The sequence below is a fragment of the Cervus canadensis genome, chromosome 3 (genome assembly GCF_019320065.1).
Source record: "Cervus canadensis isolate Bull #8, Minnesota chromosome 3, ASM1932006v1, whole genome shotgun sequence".
NCBI lineage: Eukaryota > Metazoa > Chordata > Mammalia > Artiodactyla > Cervidae > Cervus > Cervus canadensis.
Genome location: NC_057388.1, coordinates 100,683,853 through 100,697,273, shown reverse-complemented (window position 1 = coordinate 100,697,273; position 13,421 = coordinate 100,683,853). Strand labels below are relative to the sequence as shown.

The 13,421-nt window shown below is 42.6% G+C and overlaps 2 protein-coding genes across 2 annotated transcripts; one reads left to right on the top strand and one right to left on the bottom strand.

Moving 5' to 3' along the window:
* Positions 1–244: 244 nt before the first annotated feature.
* LOC122437971 (olfactory receptor 9A4-like) lies at positions 245–1,189 on the bottom strand. Its single transcript, XM_043462434.1, has one exon. It carries the CDS (start codon positions 1,187–1,189, stop codon positions 245–247), a length of 945 nt encoding a protein of 314 aa, XP_043318369.1.
* Positions 1,190–11,642: 10,453 nt separating this feature from the next.
* On the top strand, positions 11,643–12,587 carry LOC122437970 (olfactory receptor 9A4-like). Its single transcript, XM_043462433.1, has one exon. It carries the CDS (start codon positions 11,643–11,645, stop codon positions 12,585–12,587), a length of 945 nt encoding a protein of 314 aa, XP_043318368.1.
* Positions 12,588–13,421: the final 834 nt, after the last annotated feature.

Below are 13,421 nucleotides of genomic sequence, written 5' to 3'. Positions count from 1 at the left end.
CCTAGGTCTTCCCACATGCTCAGAATATGCTTTCTTGAGTTTACAGGGGAAGCAAATTGAAACAAACACTGTTTCTAGTCAGTACAGCTTGCATATCATTTCTACATTCCTTCTACTTCCATGGCCTGATCAGGAGTTGTACATTTTATTTCATTTTTGTAATGGAGACAATGGTAAGGGTAGCATTTTCTAGGTAACTGTCTAATCTAAAGTCAAGATCATACCATCTAAATTGAGAGAAGAGTTAATCCTTGAGGAGTTGACAGCAGCTTTTCACTCCATCTCGAAGGGCCTGTTTGACTTTATCATTCCGGAGAGTGAAGATGAAAGGGTTCAGCAAAGGGGTTAACACAGAAATCAGCAGGGAGACTATCTTGTTGTACTCAGCTGCCTGAGTTTGCTTGGGTTTCACATAGAGGAACAAGCAGCTGCCATAGCCGATGACGACAAAGGTGAAGTGGGAAGCACAGGTAGAGAAGGCTTTCCTGCGGCCAGAGGCAGTGGGGATCCTGAGGATGGTGGAGATGATGTAGGTGTAGGAAACAATTGTTGGAACCAGTGAGCCAATGATAATGAAAATAGCCATTAAAAACAGAACAAACTCTGTGAAAACAGTGTCATCACACGATAGTTTGAGCAACTGACCTCGGTCACAGAAAAAGTGGTCTAAGACGTTTGATTTGCAGAAGGTAAACTGAAATGTGGCATAGACTGGCCAGATTTCAGAAAGGAACCCGAACACCCATGACCCAATCACCACCGAGATGCAGGTGCGGCTGTTCATAATGGTGTTGTACCTCAGAGGGTTACAGACAGCCACGTACCGGTCCACAGCCATCACTCCCAACAGTGCAAACTCTGTGGTCCCCAGAGCAAGGTACACGAAGAGCTGGGCCACACATGCAGCCAGAGATATTGTCTGCATCCCAGGGAGCAGCAACCCCCAGAGCATCACGGGGACGATAATAGATGTTGTCAGCATTTCCAAGACAGAGAGATGACCAAGGAAGAAATACATGGGGGAATGTAGATGTTTATCAACACAGATAATCACGATGATGATGGTGTTCCCCATTATTGTCACTGAGTAGAAGAGAAAGAATACAGCAAAAAGAATGTGATGTAGTTCCTGGGACCCAGGGAACCCTAAAAGGCAGAATTCAGTGGCACTTGAGTGATTGCTCATCATTCAGCCCTTATTTCTGCTCCTTGGGAACCCTAGAGATGAAAAGAAAAGAAATGCTGCTCCACAAGGTCTTGCTCTCAAGAGAGAAGGACAGCCTAGGATGAGGAAACATTTCCAACCTGGGGACCAGGCTAGCTAACCCTATGAGGATGCTCTGCACAAAGTCAGACCTAAATGCTGTCACCTCCGGTCCAGCTGAAAGTTCACTGCCTGCAATGGATGAAGATCCCATCCTCTCCACTTGTGTGAGGAACACCTCTCTTGTCTTTTTTCCCCTCCTTTCTCACAGGGCACAAAGGTTAAGCCTTGAAGGAGGCCAGTTTTGATGCTGAGTCAGTCCCTTAGATCCGGGGTTTGTTCTTTCCTCTTAGCTTACCTATAGCAGATGATATAGTGACATTCCAGAGGATGTTCAAAATAGTGAATTTTATCCCACCCTTCATCCTGATGGGTATTACAGAGATCCCCTTGGGTTCAGCAGAGGAGAGGCAGAGGGTCCCGGAGCAACATCTCTGCTTTCCCCAGACTTTAAGATCTCTTTGTTACAAATCAGGTAGTATTCCAAATGGAAACTCTGGAGCTTGGGATGACTTCCCTGAGCAGATTCAATCTTCTCTTACGCCATTTCCCCTGCCCAAAGTCTTGACAGGAAAGAAAGATGGTACCTGACTTTCACAAGTTTAGATCCAAGGTTCTCAGTTACTTAGGTTGCCTGGATGTCTGTGCCTCACTTCATCTATCCCACCAGGCTAATTTCATCTCCTCAGAGGACTCTTTCCACTCACCTTCTCCAAAACGTGATAGACCTGTTCATTCTTGACAGTCGGCTTTCTTCATAACACGTTACTACCTGACGTTATGTTATACATTCAATTTCTCATTTTAATTTAACATTAAACAAACGCTGCAGTGAACACAGCAAACTAAAAATCCCTGTGCTGCAGTGCTTATATTCAAGGAGAGAATGGAAACTATTCCATAAACAAGTATATAAAATAGTTTCCTCATCATGCCATAGAAAAATGAAACAAGGATGCAGGAGAGGAAATTCATTTATTTTGTTGAACTGTGACACTGGAATGTAAACTCCATGGAGGCAAGGAAATGTCCTCTGTATATATTATAGATACATATACATAAACATTCTGGAGACAAATGCTGAAAACTTTTGGCAAATGATGAGCGAATGGACACAGGCTTTGTGACTGAATACCACATGGTCCTGGTCAGCGTAGAAAGGCCGTAGCTCTGAGGTCCTACTGTTCTCTGTTTGCCTGCCTTCCTCACATTACCGTTTTCCCTTCCTCTCATCGCTTCCTGAGACCTCCCCAATACCTCTGTACATCTTACACTGATGGGAATCCAGGCTTCAAAGACAGAACCACTGGGAAATCTCAGGGGTCTGCTTCTCCCCAGTTTTGGGTAACCACCACTCGATGAAGACACATGAAAGGAGAGAGGAGCCTGCTGACCGACATCAGGAGCTGAGCCTGCAGAAGCTCCAGGTCAGAGAGGAGCTGACTCTGGCCTCTGCTCTGCAGGGGGATGAGGAGAGGAGCCCATTTCCCAGCTGCTCCCCTGCCCAGTCTTCAGACTCTCGGTGTCCTTCCTCTAGAAGGCAGCCAAGGCAGAACTCCCATCCTCATCCTCTCTGACACGTCCCTTGTACAGGGGAACCCTGAGAAGACACTCACCTCGATGCACGGGCTCCTCTGCCACTTCTGACGCTCGCTGGGGCTTGGGCAGGGCTGGTCCCGTCTGTCTCCTGCTGAGCTGAGCACAGGGGTCAGAGCTTCTTGGTGCTGCATCCATGCACGGTGAAGGAAAGTGTCCTCGGGAGGACTTAGGAAAAACTCCCAGAAATAACAGTGCTGTGGGGAGCTGAGGGTCTCTCTCTCCTTCTCTCCCACTTCCCTCCTTCCCAAGGGCACTTAGTCACTGAGGACCCTGATCTTAATTAGCCCAGGCTTAGGGCATCCAGTCTTGGGAGAGTAGAACAAACTTTTAGTCCTTCCCATCCCTGAGCAATTACTTTTCAGAAGTTTTTCAGCTTTTTGTTCAATGGGAAACCTAAAATCTCACCAGAGGCTTCTCAATACCAAGGCTGCCTTCTCAGAGGCCTGAAGTCTAGGTTCCCAGAAGATGTCTCAGGCTCTGAGTAGGTCACCCCTTCTGCTCTTTGTCCTAAGCTCTTCCCAGGATTCTCTTAGATAATTGGAGTCAAAATGAGCTCCCTCCTCATCCAGCTATAGGAACCTCCAACGATTGACTCAAAAATATACGCCAATGTTTAAAGAAAGCCTGCATTTGGATCTCAAATCTTAACTTCAGCAACTCCCCTCCCCCAAAGCCTATTTCTCCTTGGCTCATAATGCAGAGGCTACTGGTAATGACCCTGTAGACCCCTGAAAATCCCATGAGGCATTTCCTCCCCCAAATCCAACTCTGTTCCTCTCTACTGTCTCAGGTGTCCACTATTCTCATACCTGTGCACCTATTAGCACTCAAGCAAGGTGCTTGCAGACATTTGTCTCCATGGCATGTCCCTAATCACCAGCTTGGCACTTCTGTGTAGGAAGAGCTTAAGGACAGCCTAATGGCGGTTGTTATAGTTACGACCTGGAATGACTGACAAAACTTAAAGTGAAAATCTGCTTGGTGCTGGGGTGAGACACATGTGTGAAACTTACAAAACATTTACGGAGATTTTTGGATTCTATTTTAAACATACTTGTTAAATTCGAGAATGTCAACTGGTATAGAAGGATATAATTTGAGAATAATATTCCTTCCATTCCTCAAACTGTCGGATCCCAATCCAGTTGCTATATAATCTCAGAGAAATTTCCTAAGCAGGCATCTACATTTTCTTTGGAAGAAAATGCTGTGAAAATCTGTTTTACAACTTTTGTTGTTGGGTTCAGTTTCTCAGTAGTGTCCAACTCTTTGCCACCCCATTACTCTCTCACTTAACAGCATACAAAAGAGTCTCTCTCATATCAACACATGTTGCATTACTGTTTTACATAGTTTTTCATTTTATACATGTCCTTATGTGCAAGCCCTCAATTAATAAGTTCTTGTTGTTTTTTCTATTTTTCTTATGAAATTGATGTTATAAATTGTCAGACATTTATAAGTCAATACAAATTTTTGTATATGGAGCAAATCCATAGAACTGAAATTTTTAGTTCAAAAGTTAGATATATTTTAGCTATTGCTTTCTATTGGGACCAAGTTACACTCCATAGATTCTGGATTGGTTTGCACGCCCTTATGATATGTGAATTGTTGATTTCTTGACCCACAAGCAACCAAAGTGAAGTGAAGTCCCTCAGTCGTGTCCGACTCTTTGGGACCCCATGGTCGCATGCAACTGCAATTGTGTTAGAACTTCAAATCTCTCCATATTAGTATATAGACACAATACAATTTCAGTGAAATCCCAGGAGGCTTTTTAAAAAAACATTATAAAGGTGACTCTAAGGTTTCTATGAAAATATGAAGGACCTAGAACACCCAATAAATTTTTTTATGAAGGAACAAAACTGGAGGACTCACAGTATGCCTTAAAAGACTTACTATAAAGTCTTATAGTAAGGTATAGTAATCAAGACAGAGGGTTTCCTTGGTGGCTCGGAGTTAAAGAAACTTCCTGTCAATGTAGGAGACACAGGTTCAATCCCTGGGTTGGGAAGATCCCCTGGGTTGGGAAGATCCCCTGGAGAAGGAGCAGCAACCCACCCCAGTATTCTTGTCTAGAAAATCCCATGGACAGAAGGGCTTGGCAGGATACAGTCTATGGGATCACAAAAAAGAGTTGAACATGACTTAGTGACTAAAAAGACACAAACAATCAGGACAGAATGTTATTGACATAACATCATGCAGATCAAGGGACATGCAGACCAATAAAATAGAAAATTCAGGCACAGATTCAAACATATATCTTCAATTGATTTTTTTAATTTTAATTTTTAATTAAACTTTTTAAAGTCTAATTTAATTAGACTTTTATTTAGATAATTATAATATTGTGATGGTTTCTGCCATACATCAACATGAATTGGCCATAGGTATACATATAACATAGGTATACATATGACAAATAGATTCAAGGGATTAGATCTGATAGAGAGCCTGAAGAACTATGGACAGAGGTTCCTGACATTGTACAGGAGACAGGGATGAAGACCATCCCCAAGAAAAATAAATGCAAAAAAGCAAAATGGCTGTCTGAAGAGGACTTACAAATAGCTGTGAAAAGAAGAGAAGCAAAAGGCAAAGGAGAAAAGGAAAGATATACCCATTTCAATGCAGAGTTCCAAAGAATAGCAAGGAGAGATGAGAAAGCCTTCCTCAGTGATCAATGCAAAGAAATAGAGGAAAACAACAGAATGGGAAAGACTAGAGATCTCTTCAAGAAAATTAGAGATACCAAGGGAACATTTCATGCTAAGATGGGCTCAATAAAGGACAGAAATTCTGACCAAATTCTGCTTCTGACCAAACAGAAGCAGAAGATACTAAGAAGAGGTGGCAAGAATACACAGAAGAACTGTACAGAAAAGACCTTCATGACCCAGATAATCACGATGGTGTGATCACTCACCTAGAGCTAGACATCCTGGAATGTGAAGTCAAGCGGGCATTAGGAAGCATCAGTATGAACAAAGCTAGTGGAGGTGATAGATTCCAGTTGAGCTATTTCAAATCCTAAAAGATGATGCTCTGAAAGTGCTGCACTCAATATGCCAGCAAATTTGGAAAACTCAGCAGTGGCCACAGGACTGGAAAAGGTCAGTAGTCATTCCAACCCCAAAGAAAGGCAATGTTAAAGAATGCTCAAACTACCGCACATTTGCACTCATCTTACAGGCTAGCAAAGTAATGCTCAAAATTCTCCAAGCCAGGCTTCAACAGTATATGAACCGTGACTTTCCAGATGTTCAAGCTGGATTTAGAAAAGGCAGAGGAACCAGAGATCAATTTGCCAACATCTGCTGGATCATCGAAAAAGCAAGAGAGTTCCAGAAAAACATCTATTTCTGCTTTATTGACTATGCCAAAGCCTTTGACTGTGTAGATTACAACAAACTGTGGAAAATTCTTAAAGAGATGGGAATACCAGGCCACCTGACTTGCCTCTTAAGAAATCTGTATGCAGGTCAGGAAGCAACAGTTAGAACTGGACATGGAACAACAGACTGGTTCCAAATAGGGAAAGTATTACGTCAAGGCTGTATATTGTCACCCTGCTTATTTAACTTAAATGCAGAGTACATCATGAGAAATGCTGCGCTGAATGAAGCATAAGCTGGAATCAAGATTGCCAGGAGAAATAACAGTAACCTCAGATATGCAGATGACACCACCCTTATGGCAGAAAGTGAAGAAGAACTAAAGAGCCCCTTGATGAAAGAGAAAGAGGAGAGTGAAAAAGTTGGCTTAAAACTCAACATTCAGAAAACTAAGATCATGGCATTTGGTCCCGTTGCTTCATGGCAAATAGATGGGGAAACAATAGAAACAGTGACAGACTTTATTTTGGGGGGCTCCAAAATCACTGCAGGTGGAGACTGCAGCCATGAAATTAAAAGATACTTGCTCCTTGTAAGAAAACCTATGACCAACCTAGACAGCATATTAAAAAGCAGAGACATTACTTTTCCAACAAAGATCTGTCTAGTCAAAGCCATGGTTTTTCCAGTAGTCATGTATGGATGTGAGAGTTGGACTACAAAGAAAGCTGACCCCTGAAGAATTGATGTTTTTGAACTGTGGTGTTGGAGAAGACTCTTGAGAGTTCCTTGGACTGCAAGGAGATCCAACCAGTCCATCCTAAAGGAGATCAGTCCTGAATATTCACTGGAAGGACTGATGTTGAAGCTGAAACTCCAATACTTTGGCCACCTAATGCCAAGAACTGACTCATTGGAAAAGACCCTGATGCTGGGAAAGATTGAAGGCGGGAGGAAAAGGAGACAACAGAGGATGAGATGATTGGATGGCATCACTGACTCAATGGACATGAGTTTGAGTAGGGTCCGGAAGTTGTCGATGGACAGGGAAGCCTGGCATGCTGCAGTCCATGGGGTCGCAGAGTCGGACATGACTGAGCGATTGAACTGAACTGAACTGATCTTTAATACTATTAAGCATGATGAATTATATTGATTGATCTCTAAGTATTAAATCAATCTGCCATTTCTGAAATTAAATCCCTAATTTTTATGGCATAGTTGTTGAGTTTAATTTTCAAGTATTTTATTGAGGATTTTTTCATTTCTATTTATGAGGAATATTGGTTCATAGATTTACTTTTCTGTGGTGTCTTCAATGCCAAGATAATGGTGGTATAACAATAAGATAATAAGAGGAATGGAGCAGAGTTGTTTCCACTTAATTTTTGGAAGATTTTTATAAGAGTGGCACTATTTCTTCCTTAAACATTTGATAGAATCCACCAGTAAGTCCATCTGAAATTGTAATTTCCGAGAATGTTTCTCTTGCTGTGGTCAGTTGCTTCAATCATATTTGACTTTTTGCAACCCTGTGGACTGAAGCCAACCAGGCTCCCTTGTGCAAGAGATTCTAAGGCAAGAATATGGGGAGTGGGTTGCTATGCCCTCCTCCAGGTTATCTTCCTGATCCAAAGATCAGTTCACATCTCCTGTGTCTCCTACATTACAAGAGAATTCTTTACCCACTGAGCCACCTGGGAAGCCCTGAGAATGTTTCTAATTCAGTTCAATTCTAATGAATTCAGTTCACTGAACATATTTAGACATTTCTGGTTGCTCAGTTTCTTTCTGAGTCAGTGTTGGTAATGTTTTTTATTTTTTTATTAGTTGGAGGCTAATTACTTCACAACATTTCAGTGGGTTTTGTCATACATTGATATGAATCAGCCATAGAGTTACACGTATTCCCCATCCCGATCCCCCCTCCCACCTCCCTCTTCACCCGATTCCTCTGGGCCTTCCCAGTGCACCAGGCCGGAGCACTTGTCTCATGCATCCCACCTGGGCTGGTGATCTGTTTCACCATAGATAACATACATGCTGTTTTTTCGAAACATCCCACCCTTACAGAACTTTTACCATTTCATTGGGTTTTAATTTGTTTTCTTTTTAAATATGCCTTATTTTTTATCTTTTAATTTAAAATTAACCTCAAATTCTGATTATATTTTGGGTGAGAATTACATCAGGAGATCAAGAGCTCTCCTACCATATGGTCCTCATGGTTGTTCAAATCAACCCCAAATCTGTAGAGTATTCAGTGCCAATAAAATGCTGTAGGTACAACACGCGTGGAATTCCTTCACCTAGAAATTTTAACTCTAAGAATTTTTCCATATATAAAAATTTTTGTGGACTTATCAATTTTGAAAACAGTGTAGCTTAATTTTTATAATGAAAACAATGAAGTTGATCAACAGAGGGCTGCCTAATAAAGACCGGGACATCCATATGAAGGAATACTATGCAAAAAAAAGAAGGAGAGCAGCATGTGTTGATATGGGAGAGTATCTTTCATATACTGTTAAATGAAAGGGAAAATGGTGTATAACAGATTTTTGCAACATTTTGTTCAAAGGAATATGTAGATATCTGCTTACAAGATTTTTTAAGATTGTCTAAGATTATATTGCAATCTGGCTGGGCATGGGCAGTTTGAAGGATGGAAGGAATATTATTCTCAATTTATAGCCTTCTGCAACAGTGACAGTCTCAGATTTAACAGGTATATATAAAATATATACTTGAAATACAAATTTCAATAAATGCTTTGTAACTTTCACATGTCTGCCTCATTCCAGCACTGATTTATATTTTCCAGTTGTACCAGGTTGTAAATATAACTACCTGAATTAGGCTACTTTTATATTCTTCCTCCATGGAATTGGCCAGCTGGTGATCAGGGACATTCCATGGAGATAAATGTCTGCAAGAGCCTTGCTTGGAATCATACAAAGGCACATGTATGAGAAGAGTGGAAACCTGAGACAATAGCCTAGAGCAGTTAGACTTAGGGGTAGAAACTTTCCATGGGGTTTTGGGGGTCCTCAGGGGATTTTTGTTGAGGTTAAGTTTTGACTGAGAACAAAATGCAGCCCTTTTTTGGATATTGGGCCATATTTTAGAGGTCAGTTATGGATTTTCCTATTGGAGGGTGACGGAGCTGAATTTGGCTCCAATTATCAAGTGAATCCTGGGGAGAGCATAGGATAAAGAACAGAAGGGGTGATCTGCTCAGAGTTTGAGACATCTTCTGGAAGCCTAGACTTGGGGTCTTTGAGAAGGCAGCCTTGAATTGAAAAGCCTCTGGTGAGATCTTGGGTTTCCCATTAAGCAAAAAAGTTGAAAAAGTTCTGAAACTTAATTGCTCAAGGATGGGAATGAATAAAAGTTTGTTCAGCTCTCCCCAGACTGCTTGCTGAGGGATGCCCTAAGCCTGGGTTAATTAAGAGCAGGGTCCTCAGTGACTAAGTCCCCGTGGGAAGGAGGGAAATGGGAGAGGAGAGAGACCCTTAGCTCCCCATAGCACTGTTATTTCTGGGTGTTTTTCCTAACTCCTCCCGAGGACACTTTCCTTCACCGTGCATGGACGCAGCACCAAGTAGCTCTGACCCCTGTGCTCAGCTCAGCAGGAGCCATACAGGACCAGCCCTGCCCAAGCCCCAGTGAGCGTCAGAAGTGGCAGAGGAGCCCGTGCTTCAAGGTGAGCATCTTCTCAGGGTTCCCCTGTACAAAGGGACATGTTGGAGAGGATGAGGATGGGGAGTTCTGGCTTGGCTGCCTTCTAGAGGAAGGACGCCGAGAGTCTGAAGACTGGTCAGGGGAGCAGCTGGGAAATGGGCTCCTCTCCTCATCCCGCTGCAGAGCAGAGGGCAGAGTCAGCTCCTCTCTGACCCGGGCTCCTGCAGGCTCAGCTCCTGATGTCGGTCAGCAGGCTCCTCTCTCGTGTTTGTCTAGTGATGGTTACCCAAAACTGGGGAGAAGCAGACCACAGAGATCCCTCAGTAGTTCTGTCTTTGAAGCCTGGATTCCCGTCAGTGAAAGATTTACGGAGGGATTGGGGAGGTCTCAGGAAGGGGAGAGAGGAAGGGGAAATGGTAGCAAGAAGGAAAGCAGACCAAGAATAATAGAATGGAGGGGACACGGCTTATGAGCCTTGGTCAGGGCCTTGTACTTTTAAACCATATATTAAACTTTCATACGTCCATCTTCTACCAGAAATGGTCATATTTTCACCACTACTTGTCTCAAGAATAGCTTGCATATAATGTATTTTTCTGTATATGATTATGTGTAGTGCACAGAAGATGCATCTTTGTTCTGATGGGTTTATATCTAACATCATACATGGACCATGAATAAATAAAATTAAATTTCCTGTCCCTGTTTCTTGCTTTATTTTTCTATGGCCTGTTTAGTAAACTAACATCTTAAATACTTCCCTTCTTTGTTTTGTGTCTGGAATAATCTCCATTGCTCCCTTGGATATAAGCTCCACAGTGCAGGGATATTTGTTTTGTACACTGCTTCATTTATTTCATATGCAAGTAAGGTTGGGATAAACAATTAAACACAAAAATAATATCAGGTAATAATAAGTGCTAGGAAGAAAATGGAAGTCGAAGAATACCATGTCTTTCCAATGTAGGGGAGGGTGACTGGAAAGAGTTCCTAATGAGATGACATTAGTGCGGTGGGATGGATGAAGTGGTAGAGATTCAGGCAACTGTAGTGTCTGAGAGCCTTGGATCTAAACTTCTCAGTGCTGGGCACCATCTTTCCTTCCTCCCCAGACTTTGCAAAAAATAGAATTAAATAGGAATGAATCTACCTAGAAATTTATCCCAGGCTCAGAGAGTTTCCATTTGGAGCACTAATGGGAATAGGGAAATTTTAAAATCTGGAGAAACCAGAGATAATGCTCTTAGACCCCCTTGCCTTTCTTCTGCTGACCCCAAGGTGGGTCTCTGTAGTACCAATCAGGATGAAGCATAGGGTAAATTTCAGTCCTTTGAACATCTTCTTAAATGCTACTATGTCACCTGCTACAATTAGCTTAAGAGAAAAGAACAAGCCCCATACCCAAGGGGCTGACACACCATCAAAACTGGCTTCTTTCAAGTCTTAACCTTTGTTTCCTATGAGAAAGCACATCTAGTTGGGGAAAAAGCCAAGGGAGGTTTTGTTCACAGCATAGAGATGATGGTTTCTTCATCCATTCCAGGCAGTGAACTTTTAGCTGGATTGAGGTGACAACATTTAGGTCTGACTTTGTCCAGAGCATCCAAGTAGGGGCCCCTCACCTGGTCACCAGACTGGAAATAGTTCCTCATCCTCATCTGTGCTCCTTCTCTCTGAGAGAAGGACCACGTGGAGCAATGTTTCTTTTCTTCTGATCTCTAGGTTTCCCAAGGAGCAGAAACAAGGACTGAATGATGAGTAATCACTCAAGTGCCACTGAATTCTGCCTTTTAGGGTTCTCAGGGTCCCACGAACTACACTACGTTCTTTTTGCTGTATTCTTTCTCTTCTACTCAGTGACAATAATCGGCAACATGGTCATCATTGTGATTGTCTCTGTCGATAAACGTCTGCAGTCCCCCATGTATTTCTTCCTTGGTCATCTCTCTGCCTTGGAGATCATGATCACGTCCCTTATCGTCCCTGCGATGCTCTGGGGGTTGCTGCTCCCTGGAATGCAGACAATATCTCTGGCTGCATGTGTTGCCCAACTCTTCCTGTACCTTGCTCTGGGGACCACAGAGTTTGTATTGGTGGGAGCAATGGCTGTGGACCGTTATGTGGCTGTCTGTAACCCTTTGAGGTACAATACCATTATGAACAGCCAAACTTGCGTCTTGGTGGTGATTGGGTCATGGATGTTTGGGTTCCTTTCTGAAATCTGGCCAGTCTATGCCACATTTCAGTTTACCTTCTGCAAATCAAACGTCTTAGACCATTTTTTCTGTGAACGAGGTCAGCTGCTCAAACTGTCCTGTGATGACACTCTTTTCACAGAGTTTGTTCTGTTTTTAATGGCTATTTTCATTATCATTGGTTCTCTGGCCCCAACAATTGTTTCCTACACCTACATCATCTCCACCATCCTCAGGATCCCCACTGCCTCTGGCCGCAGGAAAGCCTTCTCTACCTGTGCTTCCCACTTCACCTTTGTCGTCATCGGCTACGGCAGCTGCTTGTTCCTCTATGTGAAACCCAAGCAAACTCAGGCAGCTGAGTACAACAAGATAGTCTCCCTGTTGATTTCCGTGTTAACCCCTTTGCTGAACCCTTTCATCTTCACTCTCCGGAACGACAAAGTCCAAGAGGCCCTTCGAGATGGAGTGAAAAGCTGCTGTCAACTCCCCAAGGATTAACTCTTCTCAGTTCCTTTTTTCGGTGGAACAGTCAGCATTAAGAATTATTCAGGAACCTAGAAAACACTAATTTTTCTCCTCTTTTGCCATCACCACCATCACAAAAATTAAATAAGATGTGCAGCTTCTGATCAGGCCATGGAAAGACAGGTAAAAATAACACCCATTCTCTGCTCACTTGAATCCCATTGCCTTAGTTTAAACTGCTATTTTGCATCCACTGTTGAACTCAAAGAACCATATCTTGCGATGTGGGAGGAGCCAGAGAAATGACACATACCCATGTTTCTATGTCCTCTGTTGGTCAAATTATCTCCTGGGGGAGAAAAGACATGAGATGTTGTGCTGAGATATATGGCATATTCTAGGTCCGAAGTCACAGATATTCTCCTTGTTTCTTTATCTACTATTACTAGGTCTTTTCCTACATTTTTGTGAAATTTCTTGACAAGATGTCCATATGCTTTAAAGTATCCCATGGCTCTCTTTTTCTCTGGTTCTTCTCATGTTATCCTGACCTGATTGCTATTGGGAAGTATGTATGATGTATACCTCAAAAGAATACATATGAGGTATGTATGCCTTAAAAGAATCTAGAGTGGTGATGTGTGGATTGGAGTCCTTCTTCTCTGGCAAATCTTGGTGACCTAAAGAAGATGGAAATATCTGGGGGTTGGAGGCAGGTAAAAGCTCTATTTGCTAAACCTCAGGGCATTGCTTTAGCCTCTCCCTTTTGAGGTGTATATGCGATGTTGTAATTGTTTGGTCACTGTCACGTCTGTCTCTCTGCGACCCCATGGACTATATAGCACAACAGGCTTCAATGTCCTTCAC